Source organism: Peromyscus leucopus, chromosome 11 (assembly GCF_004664715.2).
Source record: "Peromyscus leucopus breed LL Stock chromosome 11, UCI_PerLeu_2.1, whole genome shotgun sequence".
Classification (NCBI taxonomy): domain Eukaryota; kingdom Metazoa; phylum Chordata; class Mammalia; order Rodentia; family Cricetidae; genus Peromyscus; species Peromyscus leucopus.
Genome location: NC_051072.1, coordinates 7,953,305 through 7,977,861, shown reverse-complemented (window position 1 = coordinate 7,977,861; position 24,557 = coordinate 7,953,305). Strand labels below are relative to the sequence as shown.

At 43.8% G+C, this 24,557-nt stretch overlaps 1 protein-coding gene and 1 non-coding gene across 3 annotated transcripts in view; both read left to right on the top strand.

Moving 5' to 3' along the window:
- Nucleotides 1-24,557, top strand: part of Retreg1 (reticulophagy regulator 1) — a 134,540-nt gene that overhangs the window by 95,567 nt on the left and 14,416 nt on the right. The window contains exon 1 of one of the 2 annotated variants that reach the window (XM_028868175.2): nt 6,538-6,938. The exons of the other annotated variant lie outside the window; for it this stretch is intronic. Coding sequence (XP_028724008.1) covers nt 6,904-6,938 — 35 coding nt within the window. The 5' untranslated portion in view covers nt 6,538-6,903. Of the gene's footprint in view, nt 1-6,537; nt 6,939-24,557 lie in introns of those variants that run through there. 2 annotated transcript variants of the gene reach the window in all.
- LOC114692462 lies at nt 5,431-5,534 on the top strand. Its single transcript, XR_003734418.1, has one exon. It is a non-coding gene; the product is annotated as a U6 spliceosomal RNA (small nuclear RNA).

The window sequence follows — 24,557 nt, the reverse complement described above, 5'->3', positions numbered from 1 at the left end:
AATAATGTCATCTATAGTAGACATACTTTTAAAAGGTAAAGAAAGAAAAAGGTGAAACTACTTTCTATAACTGTAATTAGCTAGTATAGTCAAAGTAACTCTTTCAGTGTGCCATCCATATAACAATTACTGATGAGGTGTTTGACATTCTGTTACCCATTTAGTCTCACAAACAAACCAGCGTGTGTATTTACAGCACATCTCAATTTAGATGAGCTATATTTCAAGTGTTTAGGGGCCATGGGTGGCCAGTGGACAGCACTGTCAATGGCGCAGTCTTGTGCATTTTGTGGCACCTAATGCTAATATAAGCAATGACGTGATTCCCAGTCCCAGCTGATACATCTACAACACAGTTCCTGCCACCGGAGCTTAGGGAGTGCCATGGACCTCAACCCTAGACAAAGAACTACAGGCAACTAAGAAGTGCTGAGAGCAGAAGTTTTCTCCAGGGAGGAGCAGACCAATTAGTTATCCAATACCAAGTAGTCATCCCTGAAGTCGTATGTATGTGTGTGTATGTATGTATGTATGTATGTATGTATGAGTATGTATATATACATAGGTGTGTGTAACATTATGTGGACTGAAGAGGTTGTATTATATATTTAGGAGTGTGTGTGTGTGTGTGTGTGTGTGTGTGTGTGTGTGTGTGTGTACAATAACAGTTGATGGAAAGGGCCATACGTTTGAGAGAGTGCAGGGCAGAGGTCCATGGCAGGGGTGGGAGCAGGAAAAGAGAAGGAGACAGGTGATGGGTAGTGTTTGTTTGTTCTCAGGTGTGTGCTCTAGGGGAAGCCCAGATAGAGATACACATCACAGGGTATTCCCTCCAAGAAAGGGAATGCAGAGAGAATGCCGAAGGGCCTGGAGGACCGTGCTCACCTAAGGAGGCCCTGGCTGAGGGGTCCGGTCTGCTGTGCCAGGGAGAGCAGATCTGAGGAGTCTGAGGGGATAAAACCTCGAAGGTATTAAAAGCTCTGAAATGACCCTGGAGAGCTCTGGCATGGACCAATGAGGAAACAACAGAAAGATCCAGAAGGCTTCTGACTGACAGACTTGAGGCAGAAAGGCTCCCATCCAAGCCAGGCTTCCAGAACTTCCTCCGAGTCCCAGGGAAAGGGCTAGGAGCCTTGGCCCTGAGGACTTGTGGATTATAGAGAGTCCTTTAGCTACACCTGTTCAGATTTCTACCTACAAGAAAATCCCTGAAAATCCCCTGGAGATCCAGCTGCCTGAGGGCCAGCTACGGAGCCAGGCCACACCTCTGGTGTGCTTAGCGCTCACAGGGATGCCGACCACCGAGGGCACTGTGAGGAGGGCCCAGATAGGGCCTCTGAAGTAGAATGGGCCTCCCCTAACTCAGCCACAAACATCCCAGGACACCCTGCCCTAGCCCAGCTGGAAGGACCTGCCTCTGCCTCTCTGCGGCATGCTGGTCCCCAGCAGCTGCCTGAGTTGGCGCTGAATGATGCTCTTCAGAAATTACCTCCTTAAGCTAGCCTTTCTTGTTTGGTTTCAGTGCCCTGTAGACTTGGGCCGGCACCGTGAGCACACAGACATTGAAAGCCACCCACAGCTTCTGGGAGCAGCTTCAGCCCCTAATATCCTAACCTGAGATGTGGCTTTGAGGATAATCAGGCTTGCAATGTATGAGGAAGGCTTCTTCCCTTTGGAGCCACATAGAGTACCTAGATTTGAATGTGGTGGTATTACCAGGGATTTAGGTTAATGTTCCTCTAGACTCTTAAGAGTTTAGAAGGTCTCCCAGAACAACTGACTAAATGGTAGTCTGGGGTTAACCAGCCAATCCATCAGTCCTGGACCCACAAAGTCAATTCTAATAAAAACAGCAGGAGCGCATTGACCATTTTCTCAGCACAAAATGCTTGCCCCTTGACAGTACTTCAGTCACACCCAGAAGCCCACAAGCAGGAGTTTGTGGAGAATCCGCCAAGTTCTTTCAAAGGCAAAGTCTGTGTTCTCAGCTACTAGGTCATACCTGTTCTGTTGTCCTCAGGGACAACGTCTGCTGGAGAAAAACTCATTCTGACATGTCAGAGAGTGGAAAAGGCAGATGATTCAGGAGACCAATGTGTAAGGGGTTTTGCAGCCGAAGGGAGAAACTGGGTTTAGCTTTGCAGTGAGAGAGAGTGGGAACGTATAGCCAAGTAGAAGGATAGTCCTGTGGGGTGACGATTGATGGACAGAAAATCGCTCAGAGGGTAAGTGCTGAGTTTCGAATGTGCTCCCAAGAAAGAGATTCATGTTCAGGGAACACTCAATATGCAAACTCATAGGCTGCTAATATTTGGAGGTGAGGCCCCTGGGAGGCACTTCAAAGTTGATGAATTAATTAGGGTGGGGCCCCTGTGGTAGCATTAGAGGCTTTATAAAAAAAAAAAGGAAGAGATACCTAAAGTAGTACCATTGTATCATCTTGCCCCATACTGTTCTTTTCAAATGATATTTTTGACATGTTTCATACATGTTTACAGCCTGGCCGGCTTTGTGAGGACCGGGAAGGAAGGCATGTCTGGTCTTTCCTCCCACACAGTATGGCTTGAGGAATATCTGCCTCACTTTTGGTCTTAGTTTTAATGGAGATTTTTGTTTGTTTGCTTGGTTTTGTTTTTATGCTTTATTTTGATGGCCATTACTCATACTTTTAGGGAAATAGTTTAGTTGGGATTAGGTTTGGGATGACTGGTCCCTCCTCATCCACAGGGGATACATTCCAAGACCACAGTGGATGTCTGAATCCATACATAACACTGAGCCCTATATGCACAGCTTTTGAAAAACACCCATGCATACCTATGATAAAGCTTCATTTCTGAAGCAGGCGCAGTAGAGATTTATAATGCCCTGCAGATCCTAGCAACCTTAGCACAGTTTTCAAAATGTTACTAAATCAAGAACTTTCACCTTAGCATTTTAAAGGACGCACCTTATGCTTTGGGGCCATTCTTTTTTTTTTAAGTAAATTTATTTTACAACATCATTTAGTTCAACATAATAGCCACAGATTCCCCTGTTCTCCCATTCTCCCCCCCTCCCCCTCCCCCATCCCACCCCCCATTCCCACCTCCTCCAGATCAAGGTCTCCCCCGAGGACCGGGATCGACCTGGTAGACTCAGTCCAGCCAGGACCAGTCCCCCCCTCCCAGACCGAGCCAAGTGTCCCTGCATATGTCCCAGGATTCAAACAGCCAACTCATGCAACAAGCCCAGGACCCGGCACCAACACACAGCTGCCTCCCAAACAGATCAAGCCAAATGACTGTCTCACCCGTTCAGGGGGCCTGATGCAGTTGGGGGCCGCTTTGGGGCCATTCTTATAAGGTTCAATAATGGTCACTTGGATATGAGCACTACAATTACTTTGATAGTCTATCTGATAACTGGAGATGTTTATTAAGTAACTAATGGGCAGGTAACATATATGTTGGTACTGGGAAATAAAATGATCCCCATGCTGGGGTAAAAAGAGAGCCAGGACAGATAAAGCAGGATGACACAGGATGATTTAGGATCTAAATTGATGACTCGTTGATTCCTAGGACTTCCCATTGGAATTTTCGACTATGGTTGGTTGTGGGTAACTGAAAACCTAGAAAACAAAACCATGGGCAAGGTGAGACTACGCTAATGGTATCTCAAAAGAACAGTGGCATTAAACATTTTTTTTCCTGTCTAACTTGGAATTTCTAAAACAGTAAAATGTTATCCATGGCTGTTGACGGCTCACAGTGTCCCCCAGCCTAGGCAGCTGCTTTATCATGGGGACTCACTCGGCCATGTTTTCTCTCTGTTGCACACAGTCAGGTCTTGCCGAAAGTGGCTTCTGGAGATCCAGCTAGCAAGCCTGAATTCTCTCCAGCAGGAGGTAGAAGGTATATACTGGGATGTGCCAGATGTCCTTTAAAGTGAGTCCCTGAGAGCTGCCCGATGCTTTGCTGACACCCTCTCAGTCAGGACGTAAGCACACAGCCTCGCTTCCCTCAGACACGCTGAGCAATCTAGTTTTTATCCTGGAAGGCCATGCATGTGACTAACCCAGGTTTCTGCTGCCTGGTGAAGCTGGAAGGGAATATGAGAACACCCTTCCCTACAAGAGCATCAGCTTTTTGCCTCCCATTGCTCAGACCACTTTTTAACCTCCAAGAGAAGGGAGCAGGGTCTGTCCTGTTATCCCTGGTGGAGCCTGAGCTTCCCTCAAAGCTGCTGTCGAGGGTATGGCAACAATATAAAACTGTTTTACTGGAGACTGTATGGAATGGTAAAGGAAAATAAAGTACATAACTAAAAGTAAATGCACACACATTTGGGGAACATGTGAACAGAGGAAAATCTAAAACCTCAGAGTGTCTCAGACATGAGCTTTTGCCTGATGTGATGGCTCTTCTGGATCTTGGGCTAGAGGCAAGAAAAGAGCACTCCAACCTGGAGGCTACTGACCTCCAACCAGCACGCCATCTAACTTTTTGAGGCTATGATAACATCTGAAGATCTTGGCGAGAGCTTCCTTGGGTAGATTTAAGTTCTGATTGTCCACTACATTTTCAGGTCGACAACAGTGAGGGGACCCATAGTGCCTAGTTCCCAGGGCAGAAGATGACATTTAGGTAAAGAAGTGGCATACAGAGCCTCAGTAGCAATAGTCACCGGCCAGGTAGCTACACTTTGGGACTTGTTGATTGTGCTGGCCTTATTTTCCATCCTTATTCTTGTGGATTTTACAAAGTGCCACAAAAATACCTCATGGGGAACTCAGCTGAAGCAAGAATTTGGAAATGCACGAAGGGCTGAGCACTCCAAAGTGGTGTTACTCACTATTTCATGGTGGTCGCTGACACTCTGTTGTAACATTTGTCGGTGAATTCTTTTAGAACTGAGAGACACTTCGGGGGTGTGCCTTCAGATCGGTGGTAACCAGAAGCTGAGGTTCCTTTAGCTAATTAAGAAAGAGATGGGAGCTTGGAGAGAGGAAAAGGAAGGTGCTGGACTGGTCGGGAGTGAGTGGGAGACAGTAGGATTAGCCTGGGTGCTGTCTCAGGTCAGTGCAAGTGATGACGTCATGGGTGCTGTTTTCAGCGTTTCAACTTCTCAGTACTTAAAAAGCTGCTGTGTTGCCGGGCAGTGGTGGCGCACGCCTTTAATCCCAGCACTTGGGAGACAGAGGCAGGCGGATCTTTGTGAGTTCGAGGCCAGTCTGGGCTACCAAGTGAGCTCCAGGAAAGGCGTAAAGCCACACAGAGAAACCCTGTCTCAAAACCAACCAACCAACCAACCAACCAACCAAACAAACAAACAAAAGCTGCCGTGTCTAGTGATGTAACAAACACGTTGTTTTAGCATTGGAGGCTACTCTGCTTTGATCTACTGAACTCTGAATGTGAGTTTGCTTGTAAGTTAATATTTGTGAGTGCTCACTTTGGCAGGGCATATATTAAAGTTGGAATAATACAGAGAAGATTGGCATGGCCCTGTGCAAGGATGACATGCAGACTCATAAAGTATGCCTTATTTAGAAATATAAGTTGTGCATTTTGAGTCTATAAACCCATCTTAGGTATATGTACTTCAGACCTTAGGCTCGAAGTCTCTAAAGCACAATGTTTTGTGTGAAATACTGTGCCATTTCAGTATATGTGTTTTAAAGTGTAGCATTCATACATTGCAAAATGACCAACATTTTCCATAAGAAAGCTGATAATTATTTTAAATTTTCTAACTTTTCAATTCCTCAGTGGTCTGGACAACCAATTTTAAACAAAGATATCATGTAAAATAATACCACATAAAAGACAGCTAATATAACAAGTGGCACATTCACATTCTTTTAAAGAAAAAAATTATCATTTTTAAAAAATTATTAGATCTTGCTTTGAGTCTTCCCTTATGTTCTTATTCAGAAAATAGGAAAAGAAAATGGATTAAAGTTTTTAACTCCCAAGTTTTTATTGGGCGGTATTAAATGAGTCTCCTGGCATTTTGGAAACAAGGCACCATGAAGGGAGCAGGGGTTGAGAAAGGGCAGCTAGGAGCTGAAGCGTAAAGTCTCCAGAGCCACCACCCGGCCATGTGAAGCTGTGGGGAGGGAGGGAGGGAGACTTTTGATCCCAGGGACACACAGGCTTCTATTCATGTGCATGCTTACTGCGAGTCAGGAGACCTAGGTGATCCGGAGAGAGCCCTTCTTGCAAAGCAGTGTCGGTCACAACTGATTGCCCCATGGCTTTGTGCGGGTTTTTTTTGTTTTGTTTTGTTTTCCTCTATTTTGATTAAGAGACTTTTTGCTGAGTGGCAGGTATTATGCAAACAAACCTCCCACTCTATTGCTGGGACAGCCCTGTCCTGTCCCGTCTTCACCCCCCCCCCCCAATCCCCTGCCTCTGCTCTCCCTGTGACTCAAAGACGGAGATCTGATAGCTGGAGTGAGGTTTCAACCTGCCTGTGGCCACTCCACCTTTGGTAGGTGCCTAGAGATCTTGCCAGGAAAAAAAAAAAAAAAGAGGAAAGAGGGCAGGCAGGTGGCCTGGTGAAGTCATCCCTGGTGACACCTTCTCACACGACTTCAGGGAAAATGCGAGGCCCTCGGGCGGCAGCGCTCCTGCCCAGCTGCCTGTCACGGTGTCTCGGGGAGTGAGAGGTGACCTCTTTATTTTTAGCAAGGGGCTGTCATAATAGGCCACCGCTCTGCTTCATTCAAGGCAGGAGGCAGGCACTTTGGAAGTTTGTAAACACCGACTTTCTGAGTAGAGTAGGAGCGGTTTTTCTCCAGAAAGAGAAGAATTCCCCTGCCTGCTGGGGAGTCCGCATCGTTGTGGAAAAGAAAGACAACGTTCTCTGGCTGTCTTCGCTGTGTTAAGCAGGGGCAGTTATTCTTCAAGGGCAGTAATGTCTGAAGGCAACGACTGTGGACCAGGCAGAAGGTAACTCTGGCGTTTCATTTTTCTGGAGTCTGTTTCATTCTTGTTCATTCATCTAAATGTATTCTGACAAGTTTAAATGTGTTTAAATGAAGATTATAATTCTAGGAAATTTTCTGTGGCAGACGCCAACAGAAGAGAGACAACATTAGCAATAGAAGCTTAGAAATACCTGCAAAGAAGTGTTTGTTTTTCCTCGAATAGGGAAATAATGGCCTGGGACTTTTAAAAACTCCTTTCCCCAAGTACGATGTGAGTCTGTTTGAAGTTTTTGATGTTTCTCTTTGACTTGAGATGATTGTGGTCAAAAACTAAGCTCACAATTTTTTTTTTGTAAGTTTATGTTTTAAAGATTTGACAGTAAGAGTTGACTCTTAGGCCAATTTATCAATTTAAACACTTCTTAAAACTATACATTTTGAAAATTCGATCAGCTCCCTGCCATGTGGTACATGGCTGTGAATGTTTTCTTTGCTCTCTTGCTGCTAAGAAGTGGGTACCAGGAGGGCAAGGATGCAGGTAGGTAGGTAGTCCACACGGGCTTGAGCACAGCTACACCTATGCAGTCTCCCATCCCACCCAGACAGACAGTATGTGAATCGGCTAGATGTCCCCATTGGGTTTCCAATTGAAGTCACCAAATTGTGGATATGAAGAAGTAGAAAGAAAATTGTGAAACAAAGAAAGGGGTCATGGATCATCTTATTGCCAAAGAAAGAGAAGTCTCTAGGAAGAAGAGCCCCTCAGACTGTTTCTGGAAACCGGAGCGAAGGGGTTGGTTTGTGTGGGGCTGTGTAACCAGCTGTGGTGGTTTCCTTAAAGGCTGCATGTGTCTGTAGTTTTCCGGTTTCTGTCTTCCCCAAATCCTGTTCAGTGAAAAAGAAACAGATTGGTATTATGTTGAACAACTAACTACATAAAATAAGACTAAGTGTAGCACCTAAAAATGTCCTTTGTAACAGAGTGTGGCTCTGTCTGTGGATTAATGAACTAACTCAGAGAACATTTTAGGAGACATTTAAATGTCTGCACCGGTTGACAGGTTGGTCCATGGGTGGCATGCATTTATTTTCCCAGACATCTGAACATTCCTGAAAGCAAGGCTTTCCCTTTTCTCTACCACCTAGGCATCCCCACCAGCTCCCTGAGTAGAGTTTTGGGTAGCTAGGCATTGTAAACAAATGCTTGGCAATGGAATGCATTGATAAGCCATTTTACACCAGGGGCCCAGGAATCCTTATCACCCGACAGTTCAAGGAGATCGGCTTGGCACAAATGGACTGAACTGAGGGCTGCTCTCATGAGAAGCCGCATTATCAGAATTCAATTAAATAGTAACTAATTGCTGATAAGGAATATCTTGAACTATTTATGATGTGAGCTGAGCAAACGTCAGCTTTTTCTCTGAGAGTTTCACTAATAAGAAAATAAACAGGTGAAAAGGAGCATGTGTCTGCATACACATAAATATATACACGATAATTACCATTGTCCTCACGGACTGTAATAATATATTGTATTGTGAGTGAAAGCTTACTTGCTCTTGTGAGGTACCACATTCCTGTCTCTCCTTTCTAATTCTGATGAGGTAACTTTCACTCCCAACACTTGGTAGGTTTTAGTCTTTGCTTTGTCTCAGGAACTTGTTTTTCCTTCCTCTATGTAGAAATGGGGGAAAGATTGAAGCTAGGCTAGAAATAATATATTCATAATTGGGAGAGAATTTTCCTCCTGCTAAATTTGAGATTACACGCCTTTGGATAAGTCCTTTGGTGCCATGTCTAAAAGAGAAATAACTATTCTAAGTCACGAATCTGCTGACAGACATGTTCTCTGAACTTCATTGCAGCAGTTCCTAATTGAATCTCACATCAAGGCTGATTATGTTACTTGAGTCTCATTTTGGAATTTGATGTCCTGGATTGCTCTGTAACTGCCAGAGAGCTAAATAAGAGTTTGGTCTTTGATGAAACCAAATAAATAAAACAAAAAACAAAACTCCCAAACCAGTGAAGCCCACATGATCGGGGTGCCTGTCCTGTACTGGGATGTGGGCCTCAGGCATCACAGGAACCCTCTGCTAGATGACTTACAGTCCAGTGGCTCCTGGTCCCATTTGAAATCCACCTCTTTATCCAGTAGTAAACCAGTTAGTAAGAACACTGGAAGAATCACAGCCAGTTTCAAGGGCAAGATCTGAGGGGGAAGAGCAAGAAAATCTTTTTGAAGCAGGTCCCAGAAGGTAGATAGATATCTAAGCAAGAAGTACTGGATGCCAACGAAGAAGGGGGAAAACCAGGAAAGTAGACTAGCTCCAGGCACACGGGAAAGCTTATGTGGTAGCCTGAGGCCAGGTGGTTCCTTATCTGACCTCATTTGGTTCCTGCCTTGGAGTAGGAGCTCAGCTGGCCCTGTGAGGTACCCTGGTTGGATGGGTGTAGGGGGTGTGGGTGAATCATTCATCTCCTCTTCTAGATGACATGGAAGGAGATGGGCCTGGGGCAGGAGGAGGGGACCCGTCTAAACACGAAACTCATTTGATGATTTTAGTGTGTCTTGTCGTGAGAGCGCTTTGACTGGGTAATTATCTTTGCACATTTAGCTGTTCACACAGTAGACATTTGTTGAGCTCTGACTCTTGACTAGTCGCTGTACCAGGTGATGGGTTGGTAGGTGCAGATCCTGCTATCTTAGAGCAAGCAGTCTGAGTGGGGAAAATGGCCCAGGGTAAAACAATCAGCAAGCAAGAGCTCTTCAGGTCATAGGGCTAAGGAAACAGTTTAAAGTGGTAACGTGAGAGAAGACCTGGGGTATGTGCTGAAGCTCAGGTGTCTTTGCAGGGGAAATGTGGCAGTTCTGGCCTCTGGGACACTGCTCTTCCTCTGTTTGCAGTCTAGTAAAGATGTACAAGTTTGTTTGCAAAGGCCACCGAGACTCTAGAGTTGTGAGTTCAGTTTGTGTTTCCAGATCTTTCTGTAGTTCTCTGCTCTGGAGTGGTGGAGCGGTTACATCACTTCTCTGAAGTTCATGCAGCCTGCAGTCTTGGGTTTCAGGGTCTTCTGTCCCTTCTCTATATTTTGGCATATTTGCATATCTGTAATTAGCTATCTTGGGGATGGGATCCATGTCTAAGCATGAAACCCACTTATGTTTTATGCATGCTAAAATTTAATTTCCTAGACCGTTTTTTAGTGTGCTTGCATTGTGACCAAGAAGTCTGGGATGAGAGTTTTCACTTGTGGTATCATGTCAGCCCTGAGGAAGTTCCAGATTTTAGAGCATTCCAGACTTGGGGTTTTCAGATTAGTGTTGTCTAGTGTTTCTGGGTTTTTGAAAGGTTGTTGTATTTAGGAAATGCAAGGCTCTTTTAAATACTTTTATATGAACTAATTAGTGTGAACATGTTGTTAGCGATTGCATTGAATTTTAGTTTTGGGAGATGAAAAGAAATTTATTAAAATATATTCTTGAGTTTCCATTGTTATAATAGTTCAGACTGGCAGGATTTTAGGTATGCTTTTATAATCACAGATGAGGCCTATCCATTGAGAATTCCATTTTTTAAAAATCCAAGCCCTAACACAGACGTGAGACCAGGTGCCTCACAGCCAGTTAGTGTACTTCGCCCTGCGGTTGAGGTGGATTCCTATGAGAGAACCCATTTACGCCTGAGTGTATTCGTGCTGCCTTTCATGACTGCCTTTGGAAGTCAGTGCTGACAGGTGGAGTCAGTGACGCTCACCCACCTAGTCAGAGAAGGGGTTCTGAGCACCCTGCAGATGACGGGAGAGGCCCGTGAAGAACCCCTGTTTGGCCTGGGTGGGAGTGATGTTGCCACATAGGCAACAGTGTCTCTGGGGAAAGGAGCCCCCAAATCTTTTGGCCTTTGCTGATTCCTGTGGTGTGTGTGAATGCTTCCATTCTTACCAGGTCCCTGAAAAATGAGTTAAAGAATTACCACAGTGGCTCTCGTGAGTCTGCGCAGGCCAGCTCCCATGTACCGTGGGCCAACATCAGAGTCAGCATTAGTTTTAACAAGGCTACATCTTCTCTGTTCTGTATCCTGAAGCCACCTCGGACGTTTATCAAGTTTGGTTGAAGGAATTAATGATTTATCTTCCTCCGTTCTCCCATACAATCATGGAAAATATTTATCACTCTTGAAATCCTCCTTTGACCCAGCTGGGCTAATATTTGAACCTGATTAAGAACATGTAGAACAATACAATCTGTCCTTATTGCAGGGGAGTTTGTTTTGTGGGCCAGAGCTTAAGCAGCAATGTGCTTCCTGAACCCTGCAGCGCCCCAGCAGATTTCTGGCATTCCCGGCCTGGTGAAGCTGATTTCTAGTCTATCAGTAAATAGTGATGAGGTCTTTGTTGCCATCACTAAAATATGATGAAGGTCTCTAGTGTATAATACCAAAGGCCACAGAGCAAGGGCCTAATTGGGTGGGCTGTCCACCTTTTTGGCACCACAGGCCTTTTGACTCTTTATGGCAAATTAGTATCAAAATACATTCCATTTTTTTCACCTCTTTATGATGTGTTTACCAAGGTTGTGTGGAATGCATGGGGGCAGGGATCTTTTCTTGAAGGACCAGTCTCATTTACTACTATCATGAATGTATTTCAAAAGAAGTTTTCCCACTGAAGATGTTCTACTGAAGGATGCTTTAGCTATTTGTTTGGGGGATATAAAAATGTTATTGTAGAAAAGGAAGAATAAAGCAAAAAAGATCAGCTGTAACCTCAGTACCCTGATATAACTATATTATACATATGTATGAGATATGATATTACCCTTCTTTGATGAATTTCTTGACAAAGTTATGATAAGCATATGGTACGTATACATACACACATGTATATTTCTATATTGATTTTCACTTATAAGTACTTTCTAGTGGCATCTAAACAATTTGAAAATGTTTTTAAAATGCCTGCTAGAATATCCTATCCATTGGATTTGCCCATATCTTCTTGTCATTATTGAAATTAATTGTGCCATTTATAAATGAGCCAGGACATGCACTATGGTTTTTCTGAATAGGGAAGGAGGAGATTGGAAGTTAGAAAGTATCAACTGCCATTTCCTTAAGACCTGGGCCCAGAAACTGGCACAGTGTCACTCCCATCTCGTTGTATTAATGAATGGCTCAAGAGCCCCAGCTTGGAGGGAACTAACATTCTGCCCTTTACTAAAGATTCAAAGTGTTTCTTGGTCATTTGAGTTTCCTCTATTGAGAATATTATGCTTAGATCTGCACCCCATTTTAAAATTGTATTTTTTGGTTATTTTTGATATCTGGTTTCTTGAGTTCTTTATATATTTTGTATATTAGTCCTCTATTGGATGTGGAGTTGGTTAAAAAAAAAAAATCCCATTCTGTAGGTTGCTGCTTTTTCAGATGACATTGCCCTTTGCCTTACAGAAGCTTTTCAGTTTCATGAGGTCCCATGTATTAATTTCTGACCTTAGTGTCTGCCATAATCATGTGAAGGACCATTGTTAAATTCATGAAAGTACTAAATAATAATAATAATAAGTGACACACATTCTTAAGCTACATTAAATAGGTCATGACTGAGTTCAGATGTCATTCACTGTGGTCTAATCCTTGTGTACATCCCAATGGCAGACAGAACATGAGAAGCCACCCCTCACTAGATGGTGGCTCAGTTGTATGGGTGTAGAGTCAGTCATCTGCTCTCCAGCTCCCCAAACAGCTCTGAAATGGGTCCTGGAGGGTCTGTCTAGTCTGGATGGTTTGTGTTCTTCCTGTTTCGAATGGGACTCCAGGGGATGCGTTTAGCCCACCTTGTCTTGACCCTTTGTACAATTGTTAAAACCCATGTGCGTGTTAGTGTTATGCCACAGACTGCATTGAGTGAGAAATATAGCCATCTCTCAAGGGATTGCTCCCAAGGCCTCTCACCCTCAACACTGGGTGCCCAAATTTCTTCTGCACCAAAGTCTGTTCATCTACATGCGAGTGAGTATAACTTTTTCCCCCAAATATGTATGGCTTGAGTAGTTCATTCTTGGACATGGATCCTGTAGGTCTGAAGGGCTAATGAAGTTTATGGATTCTCAGGGAAGCCAGGATGCCAACACAGTGCATCTCATGAGGCTATGAGAATCCACAGAGGTGGTTCAGGGTCCCAACATGCACATTTCTCCTCTACATGGGCTTGGTTTCATCTTATTGGCACTGTGAACTTTCTCATTCCTATGTCCAGCTCAAGAGGTTGAAGGTTTTCCTGAGTGAATAATACAAGTACAACCATCTCTTCCTCTCTTCAAGTATTGGTTCCGGTTCCCCCCATAGATACCAAAGTGCTCTCTAGAAACATTATGTGTCCCTTCTAGAGAGTAAGGAGGGTATTGGAAAGCACTTTTGAATGTTCTTCCTCTTGATGGCATAACCGTATCTTTCCCTTCTAATCCTTCATCCTCAATCTCTCGTGGGGCCACCCTCCCTCCATGGTTTCATTGTGTCCTCAGGCACCAGCTGCAGGAGCCAGGGTAGGGCTCAGACCCCAGGCAGCTTTTTCCGCTTGGTCCTCATGGCCTGGGTGACAGAATGCCATTTGGTGTGTTACACAAATGCGTTTTGTGTCCAAAAAAAAATCTAATATGGAGTGTGCATAAATTTAGAGAGCATTAAGTGTTTTAGTCAACTGATTTTTCAACTTAGGACTAGAGGACAAAAAGGAGTTCTCAAGATCAGTAAAGGGTGGGGATTTTGAATACAGTGCCTCATTTTTGTGTTGGAAAAGGTAGAGTGCTAACATTTAGAGCAGAGAGGTTGCCCTGAAAATTGGTGTTTTCTTTGCCACCAAACTTCTATTTCAATTAAAATCTGGGTATTTTAGTTTTCTGTGTTTGGGTGGCCCTGCTGCAGCCTAAATTCTTTGGATGTAACAAGAGCCTGTGGGGAGGGGAAACCAGAGGAAGGGTTTTTGAGTCTTTAAACTCTGCTTATGTTTTTCAGCAGTTATTTGTGACTTCACCAGAAAACCTATGGGGAAAAATAAAAATGATTTCATGAGAGAATATTGTCCTCAGGCTTTTTGGTCTGGACGGGAGTGCCTCATATAGTGACTTGATGGTAGGGAGGACCTGAGCAAGGCCATCTGTCTCCACAGACCCCCCCTACACACACACACACACAACACACACTTTTAGAATGTACGTTCTTTCCCAGTCGCAGAAGCTCTTGTCCATCCGTCCTCACTCTAATCTTTCTTTACTCTCCTGGTGTCTTCAGTGACCTCCCTCCCCAGACACCTGCTGTCTCAGGATCCCAGCCTGAGAAAGGCAAGGGGCAAACCCCGGATGTGGCAATGCCTGGAGTACATCTAGGTCACACAGTGTTCTGATGCTGAAGTTGGGAAACAGGCAGGGGGCAGGAATGTCCCAGCTGTCCCTGGAGACACATGAGGAACATGGTGGCTAGGAGGACAGTTGCTGTGCTTGGCTTCTCATGGATCAATTAGCTCCTCTCCTGGGGGGTGGGGGGGATACAGATGAAACAACAACCTTTAAAGGAGGCTCTGGGAATCATCCAGATCAAGCCACACCCATTTTTCTACTTGAGCATTATTTTTTGTAGAGTTGGCATGCCCCGGGAGTAATCTTCACTCACTGGGTAAATACCAGCCAGGTCTATTGGAGATTTGGCATGGTGTCCTGTGGTAGTGTCTCAAAGAGGCATTGCCAGACTGCAACAGATCCTTTGCCTGGAGAGGGAGGGCTGCAGTTGTGCCTAACCTGGAAAAAGGTGATGGAAAGAATCAAAGCCCAGAATGTTCCTTCTGCCTGGCAACAGTGAGTTGTGAAGGTTTTTTTGCATGCTCATCCTCAACGTGCAAGTGTTTCCGGGATGGAGGCTGGTGCTCCCAGAGCTGGGCAGATTCCCACACACATGATGTTAATGAGCATCACACAGTAATTACCGTGAGGAGGGGGCCCCTTGCTAACCACGGAAACAGAACAGAGGCATCGATGTACAAATCCTGACTCAGAACATGACATCTCACTCTGAGCTAGTCGGATGTCTAAGTGCTTCAGTTCGAAAACAAACACATTTACCAGTGGGGCATCTTAAAATTGTGCCATAAAACTTAGAGACGCCACCCTTAGAGAAGGAGAGGGGATCCAAAACGTACTTACATTCTAAGAAAAGGCAAGGTTCTACTGTAAGGATCGGATTCTCTGGTGTACATTCTGCGTTTCTGGTGTAGCTTGGATCACTCACTGGTGATACGTTTCTCCCCATATCAGGGTAAACAGAACAGATTGTAAATAGTCCTATTCTTTTCATTTGGAGATTCTTGGGAAACCAGCTTTTAGGAACCTACTTGTTTGTGCTAAGAAAGGCTTTGAGATACAGATTTCATTATAAAATGAACACAGGGACAGAGGAATTACAAACCTAGATTTAGTGGACTTGTCGAAACAAGAAGAGGTCTTGACGGTTCACCTCAGATGTAACAAACATTGGCACTGTCGGGAAAGGAAAGAGCTGATTAGTCCCCTCCCTTTGTCACAAGAGATGGGACAGACAAGCCGCCCTGTCCTAAGTGCTGAGGGGTTGATGGCTCATGGCTTCATTTTCCTTGCCAACTCTTGGGAACTGGAAGTGGTGCTTGGGTTCTGGTAAGGATCATGAAGCCTTGTCAGGAAGTTGAGTGCTCTAACGCATTAACATGGGCAGCCACGTGTGGGAAGCATGGTACCTTTGCCCTAAAGCAAGATCACGAGGGATGACAATCAGTGCCTTCCCCTGCTTTCTCTCAACTCTGAAAGGCCCTCCCTGTAGGTGTTCAGGGACTTTGACGACGCCTTCCCTTTACAGCCCTCCGCCAGTGACCAAGGCTCCGACATCTCAGACCTTGGCGGCCGTTACCCAGGCGCAGCTGAAGGTTAGACGGCTCCTTCTAAAGCTGGGGTAAACCTCTGGCACAAGGGCTCTTTTCAGCTCTGCTGTGGTGAACGTTACATATCAGACCCGGCAGAGCAGCTTTGCCGCCGGTATACTAGGAGTTCCTGGGCATGTATATTGCTGACTGTGTGCTCCAGGATGGCTTTCCGCCTGACTTCTGCGAAACACCCTTTTATCTGGAAGAGAAAAGCCTTGGGAGCTGCAAGAGATGGGTTCTGATCCGGGTGCTGCTTTTCTTGGCTGTCTGTCTGTCTTCTGGAAAGTGAGGCATTTTCCCCAACCTATCAGATGTTGTCAGGACTAGAGGTAAGCTAAATGAAGTAATATTGTAGTTTTATCACTGGGGACACTCTCAATCAATAGGGAGACTGTCCTCGTGGCAGGTACCTTAATGGCTCCTGGTTTGGTCGCTGGCTTCATTAGTACCTGTCACCTACATGTAGCCAGGCTTCTGAAAGCCTGAGACACTCTGAGCTAGGATACTGCTGTGGTTTGTGTGTGTGTGTGTGTGTGTGTGTGTGTGTGTGTGTGTGTGTGTGTGTGTGTGTGTGAATCCCTCCTGTTGCCTGTTTTCTAAGTCAAGTTTTATCAGACCACTATTCTGCTCTTTCATATAAATATGTCCAGCGAAGATGTAAATATTCCTTTCTTGCCCTTTACAGAAATGTATGCCTACCACTACTCTAGTATACAACGGCTCCCGCCATTGGAGTTGTGAGGTTTCTGAATTAGCTGTATTTATCCTCACATCTCTTTGTGTCTGTGGTTTTTGTGCTGGTAGTTGTGCCATGTAGTGAAAACTGCTGAAATAAGAGAACCCAAATAGTGTTGTTGTGGTGCATTCTGCTGGCCGTCCCCAAATACCTGGCTTTCCTTTCTTCCCTTGGCACTGGAATCCTGGTTTCAGCTAGAACATGGCCACTAACGTCTGACCTCTTTCCTAGACTCTCAGTTACAGTGCCATGTCCCAGCTGGTAGGAGGTGAGTGGAAGCTGTGTATACAACGCATAGGTTCATGACTTTGGAGAGAAGGGAAATATTTTCTTGATACCATTTCTTCTTTATGGTGGTGATGTGAATGAGTGAACTGAGTAGCTGAAGTTACGGTCTTGGATCATTTGGAGGAAGTGTGATTTGAGAATCATTGAGCAACAATACAGAAAGGATCTGGGTTTCTAACACTGTGGATATCCGAATATCAGCCGTGGAACTTTAGGTTCAGCTGTCACATAGATAAATGAACTGCTTTCTTGCTTAAGTGTCTGTTACTTTGACATTTGATAGAGTAGGCAAACACATCTTACTATGTACAGCTGTATATTTCTATGAAAATTGAGGCGAGGGCATTTGGTTGGCAAGGGTAAGTTGCTGTGAAGTTGGGTGGGGAGGAAGGTGGAGGTCTTGGGAGGAGGTGGGATGAATATTATCAAAATACATTGTATGGAACTCTCAGAGAGTTTATAACAACACCATTTATAGAGTGTGCACAGAGACAGGCAGTGGTGGCACACACCTTTAATCTCAAAACTTGAGAGGCAGAGACAGAGTAAGTTCTAGGACAGCCAGAGTTTTTTTTTTTTTTTTTTTTTTAAAGTGTAACAGAACAATCAGAAAGGGGAGAGAGATACATATTTTAAAAATCCCTATATTGATTGTGTAGTTTTTACTCATCTGTAAGTAAGTGAAATTAGAAATTAAAAATAATATAATTTAAAAATTCTTATATAAATATATGTAAGAAAATCAGTCTTTGTTCCTAGCTCTAAATCAGTTGATGACTTTCTGAGTCTCTAGGACTTATCCATAAACTCCCTACTTCCTGGATTGAATTGGATACCTTCAGGGTTGTATTGCTTGGTTCATTAATCATAAGTCAACCTCCAAGTTAAAACATGAGACTATGAATATCCAAATTCTGATTATCACGATTAGAATTGATCCATAACCTAGATCATATTGACAAAGAGGGTTTGTTATGTAATACTGAAAAAGCACAGTGCAAGTGACCACTGCTGGTAATAGGAGATGATAGTCTTTAAAAACCCAGTAATGAAAATCTGAGAATGATTTAAGCACTCAAGGTAGTTAGGCCTGACATTTAGCTGTAACCAGTGTTTGGGTATATTTTCTACAACTCCAATTTCTGAGAGATCCAGTGCCATGTTTACAATAAAGTCCAAGGTCTTTGCCCTAATCGTATGCAGAGTTTTTAGATCTGTATTTTTGTAACTTTGTTACACAAGGAAAGAGCACTGGGGATGATGGCATATATAGGTGGTCCTCTCAGACCCAGCCTGCTGAGTCTGTGGAAGCAAGTCCACAGGACAACTGTTCCAGCTCACAGTTCCCAAGGGCCTGGTAATCAGCCAAGACATCAGAGCAGTCCATCATAAATGAAAGATGAAATAATTTACTGTTTTAACTTTTTACTTTTTTTAACTTTAACTTTTTTAACTGTTTTAACTTTAACTTTTTTTTTTTAACTCCGTGATAGAACCACAGACATTGATAGAACCTGACTATGGCATTTTACATTTTAATATCTGTATCACATCCGAAAGGAAAACTGTCTTGCCCTTTTGCCAGCCTGCTAGGAGGTCTGTTGTCTGGGAATAATTGGGTCTTTGAGCTCACATTATGATAGTACCTGCTGTCCAAGATGCCCCTGCCCATCTGTGTCACCAGGGATGTGCTAAGCAGTGTGGTTAGCGTTGCATATTACTTCCCTCTCTAGTTAATATATAGTTCTAAGTCCATTTTCATAAGAAAGTAAATACCCGTTTCATAGAAATAGAGGACTGGAAGTGTTCTGTTTCCTCCTACTTCAGACTTCAGATGCTCTTGTAAGTATGAAACCCAGGGCCCACAGATATTTCAGAGGGGACTATGATTCAAAAAACCAGTCAGTGTCTGTTTATGTTCAGCTCCTTATTTACAGCAAAGAAGCCCAGATTCCTCATGTGGTATAGTGAGACCCTTGAATACCCTACCTAGTGGGAGCCATGCTATATAGATCTCTTTGTCCCCACCTCTCACAACCTTTATCAGAATTACTTAAAAGGACACTAATTTCACTAGGATATCATAGGATACCAGTGAGTTGATTAATGACAGAATTCACAGAAATGGTTCATTTCTCCACCAGTTATCCATTTGTATCTTTAAAGTATTTTATGGGAAATTGATATAAAAATTATATGAATCCAAACATATATTTAATGTTTGTGGTGTCTTATGGCTGTTGGAATTGGACAGTTTCATTTGTATAGCCCAGGGAATGGTGCCGCCCACAGGAGGCAGATCCTTTCACATCAGTTAATGTAATTCCTCACAGGCATTCTCAGAGGCCCTTCTCCCAGGGGGATTCTAGATGGTGTCCTGTTGGTAATTAAAACTAACCATCACATCACCAAAAATAACTCAGAACATAGCATACCTAGCAAAGCCACGATGAAGATTTCTCCCTGTTTCTTTTGTATGTTGTTTATTTAAAGGTTGTTGTTCATCAAAAAGAAGTGGTTTTCTTTTGCCCAGCGAGCCCCATTAGTTTCATTTGACTGTGCCTGCATTCTCAAAGACTCATTACCTTTGTGGCTTTCTCCCAGGGGTATGGGTTCCCAAGGAGGTTAGGATAAAAACGTCTAACACCCTATAACTAATCTGCTTGCCTGTGTGAAGCCTGGGCAGGCTCCATAAAGGGATGTTCTACAGTGACCCTATTTTTGTGGTTCTGGATGCATCTAACCCAGGAAAAGTAAATGATTGGGGTTGAACAGGGAGCTGTTTTTTTCTATATTATTTTTTTCCGATCCTGTTCATGTTAGTAACATACCATTTACAAACAGAAAGAATAATTACTACTACTTATTAGCTGTGTATTTGTGCATCTGTATGTGCCCGTGTACCAAACGGAAGGCATCTAAAATCAATTTCCTACCACACAGACACTAAACAGTGACCCTAACGGAGAAGGGAAGGGGTCGGTGTCCTGAATCTGAGGAGCTGTAGTTGGTGGACACGTACGTATGACCTCCTCATGCTCTCTGGTATCTCGAAAGTGATTTCCTGAAAGTGATTTTGGCTAGCAGCTGATCTCCAATATACTGCTTGACATTTTACACACACATAAACTGCAGGTGGCAGTCATTAAACTCCCCTGCACGCAGCTGGCAGAAACTTGAGCCAGCTGAGAAACCTGGTGGCAAAGATAAGTATCTGTCACCCCCAGGTAAGAATGAAGAAGCTGAGATGAGCAGGCAGGCACCTCTGTCACTGGTGTGGTTCAGCCTAGACTGTCCCAATCTCCTTTTGTCATATTGTGTTCGCTTTCATTTGTGAATGCGTTACTTTAAAAAGGGAGGCTTCTGGAGCGAATTAATAGTGTGCCTGGAAATGAAGCGGTAGATGGACTCTTTACTGTCTGCAAGCAGCCCTTCATATATGTACATTCTGACTTCTATATTATAACTCAGATACACTGAAAGATTAACCCCTTCCATTCATAGGCAAATTCCTGTTGTTATTTGTGTGTATAAGGAAGTGGAGGGAATATATTCCTATAGAAACATCCTCTGCATCAAGCATTCTACTACATTATGGTTTTGTTTTACTGTAGGACCTCCCATTGGGGATTTGCTTCTGTCCAGACTTTCGACAGTGTTTGGGGATGTCACCTCTGATCATCCTTTTTCTTGACTGTGCACCCTCCCCCCCAAATTCATACTGTACCTATCTTCCATCCATGCTGCCCTTGGGTACTGCATGATGCTAATTTTCCCGTTAACACATGCACTGTTTACACCATACCTTATTTTCAAAATCTGCTTGAGTTTAGCAAAGCAGTTGTTTTTATGACTGGTAGGGTATGGTCCTCTTCACAGGGTTTTACTCTTTTAACAGTTCCTGGTTAAGTCATTCAACTGCTGGCTTTCCTATAAAGAGAGAAGAGTAGATGTACTCTATAAAGAAAGGCCCAATGCTCGAATGTGACCTACAGCCAAACGGTCCAACATGTTGGTTGGTAGTTGATATCTGTACTGTGCATGAGAGTCACCAGGTTTTGTCATACCCCGGGTTACCTTCTTTATCATATACATCAAAGTTAATTTTCATTGGCCTTGATGTTGAACACACTTTGCAATGACTCATTCATTCTACAAGTCTGGGCTGTATGTATTGCTCAGGCCCAGTGCAACGGGGCTAGTTGCTAAAGAGCAAAATTAGGAATTAATGTTGTTAACTATTTCTTTTTTTCAACTCTAAGAAACACGTTGAAGAAAATCGTCACCAGTTTCATACAGCTAAAGCAAAGGTCGAAAAGCAGGGAGGGGACATTTACTTTTTAGCCGAACTGCAATAAATCCTGGACTGTAAGTTTGTTGGAAATTGCAGATCCCAAGTAGAATGGGAAGTTAGCAAACTCACCCTGCAATAAGTTTTCTTTCTGTGAAGCCTGTTTCTTGACTCTGATTCTGATCTGCCCTTGGAGGATAGGGTGGGAATCCTTTCCTGCTGAGGGACAGTGGAGTGATTGAATCAAATCTTGGCCTAGGATTCAAGACGGAAGGGTGACTTAGTCTCCTACAGGACTGTCTCAAGTAAGTGCTTGCCTTATGCTTGTGAGGGACATTCCCTTGCTCAGGCCCTTAGTTTATAGAATCTAGTTATTAAACACCAACAAAAGTAGAAACATTAAAAAGGGCTGGCTTCTGATCCTCCAGCACTTGAAAAGAGTACCACACGTAGCAGAAGAAAGTGCCCTTCTAGATAGCGGATTAGATCATCTGTGCCTCCCCCCCCCAAAGGGGCACTGCTTAGTTTGAGATACTGCGGGAAGGAGGGTCTTAAAGCGTGACCAATTCCTGCTGCTTTCCACTGGGGGGGGGGGCAGAAGTGTGTGTGTGTGTGTGTGTGTGTGTGTGTGTGTGTGTGTGTGTAGGCAGAACACTAAGTTGCTCCCCGAAGGTGGGACTCAGCCTCCCTGGGTAGGAAAAACAAGCGCTCAGCTGGCGCCTCTTTGTCCCTGGCCCGGGGAGAAGCTGCTCCTTGGCTAATTGGTCTGAGAAAGTGAAAGCTTCAAATTGAGTGCCATGTAATTTTTTAATCTCCGGCTTGCTTGGTTAATCCTCTGGTTGACACATCCCATTTGCTGTGTCATGGCTCTGATTCAGTCAGTGTCTCGGAGAGAGGCATTCCCGGTTCTGAGTTTGTTCCTCCCCCTACATATGTTCACTCATAGAGGGCATAGAATATCTCCAGAGGATTAAAAAAAAAAAAAAAAAATTCCGACACATTACACGGAGAGATGTTAAGGTCTGTAACCAGATACTGACTGACCTTTCTAAGAAAAATTCAACAGGAATTAGCATCAGCAGATGGTCACTAGCAGTGAGCATGCGACCCTGAGTCACTAGCTGAGAACGAGAGGTCCCTAAGCCAAAACATATTTATAGGTGTGAGGGCTGCACCAGCTGTTTGTCGCGGTTGCTAGGTGACAGGTTATCCCAAATCCCTTTTTAAAAGTTTGTCACATAGGGCAAGGACATGGCTAACTTTCTGAAAAATCCTCTCTAGCTTCAACATACATTTCCTACCTACAATAAAATTACACTGTGAAATAGCTCTCCAGTGCTGCTTTGCCAGGAATCTTCTAAATATGTTTTAAGGTGATTACTGGGTCATGGATTCATATATGAGTATGAATATGAAAAACCTACAGAGTTACCTGAAAGGGGTGTGTGTGTGTGTGTGTGTGTGTGTGTGTGTGTGTGTGTGTGTGTGTGAAGCACTGTACCCACTGAGCTGTATCCCTCGCCCTTTCTGTGTGCCTCAGAGAGGTCAGAACACTGGCCACAAATTCTGTAACGTCATTTAGAGTCTTCCAGGGCGTCAGCATTCCATCAGCCCGTCACAATAGAATTTCTGTAAGGAAACCGTACAGAATTCAGGACTGACATGGACATAGCCATACTCGGCCCCCCCCCCCCCATTTTCTCTTCGGTAAAACGGAGGTCACAACACCAGTCTTGACCTGCAGGGTGTTGTGAGACTTGCTGAGGGAAGGGCATCACGTGGAGATGATCTGAGACAGTGCTCGCCGATGGAGCGCTTAGCAAACCGCCGCCGTGATCATGATTATGCAAAAGGATGTAATTTAGTCTGAGAAGCTGGACTCAGATTATAGCATTGCTTGTGGGGACTGCTGCGAAATTGCTAATGCGCTTGGAAGAGGGAAGAGGAACCTCGGTTCCTTAGGCTCAAGTTTCCCCCGGAACCCAGGCTGCTCTTTACCCATTTCCATTTTGACTGAGTTAGCTTGCAGTGAGGGACGGATGCCCTTTGCCTCTCACCTCTGAAGTGATCTGCATGTTCCAGTGTGGACAGCGGGTCTCCTGTGCCAGGCACTCCTGTTCCATTAATACTGTGACCTTGAGCCACGTAGGTGAAGAATCTGGACCTCAAGTTCTTCAGCAGTGAGCTGGGATATAAGAAATCAGATGTGATGGTTAAATGAAGTTACTGAGTTTCTATGAGGCAGGGGAGTGCCTGTCCCCTGGAAGGTGTAACCTGTTACAGTTCATACTGCCATAACCCCATGTACTTGAAGTGGTTTACTGTGTTTATTCGAATTGTTATTCAGACTCTTTGGCTCTTTTTCAACTGAAAACTGCTACCTTAATAAAAAGTCTTGCCAATCTTTGTAAGTTTATTCTATAATTCTTTTAAATAGTTCTGTCTACTTCATAATTTAAGACATTTTAATAATTTAAAATAATAATTTAAGCAATTTTCCATTATTTCAGCTGAAAAACATTAGTACTTTATTTTGCTACAAATACCAGGAAAAAAATAACAGCACAAAAACAGCGTCATGCAAAAAGAAATTGCCTTCAGTCTCTGAGATCGCCGTGAATGGCCTTGCTTTGCACATTGCTTCTTGCCTTTTGATCCTACGAGCACCAAGAATTCAAACTGGACCTTTAAGAATCATTTCTATTCTACCCCTGCCCACACGCACACACGCAGGGTTGTTTTTCCTTCCCTCTCTTCCCCATATAGTCTCTTTGGTCATTATCTTCTTTAATCCAAAGTTTAAAATATATGAAATAATTTCAGTTTTGATATATTAAAAATAAAGTTTTGTTTTGAAAAATAGTCTTCAGTTTTAAAGATCCTTTTCACTTTGGAAAAGTCTATAACCACTCAGCTACCATTTTATCCTATAAGGTATACAACAAAGTAGTTAACAAGTTGTCTCCTTTATCCAGCCCTCAACTTAGTTTTCAAATTATTTTTTCTCTAGTAGCTTGAGATAAAAAGCTATTTCTACCAGGTGACTTTCATGTGTGGAGTGTGTGTGTGTGTGTGTGTGTGTGTGTGTGTGTGTGTGTGTGCATGCATGCGCCATGTATTCTCAGTCACTGTTTTGCTCATGTAAGCTCTCCGGAGTCAGGAATAAATAGTCCAGCATGCACTTGGTGTGTACTCACTGAGATAAGTAGAGGGAGTGCGGACTGCAAGAGATGTTGCTTTTTGAAAAGGACACCGACTCATTTTTTCAGTAGCCTGCTACTGAAACCTGCTACCACATCTCCCCTCTTTCAGAAAGACAGTTTAAGGAGCGTTGAGTGTCAGGTTTCCTAATCTTAGAGAACCCCCTAATGGAGAATACT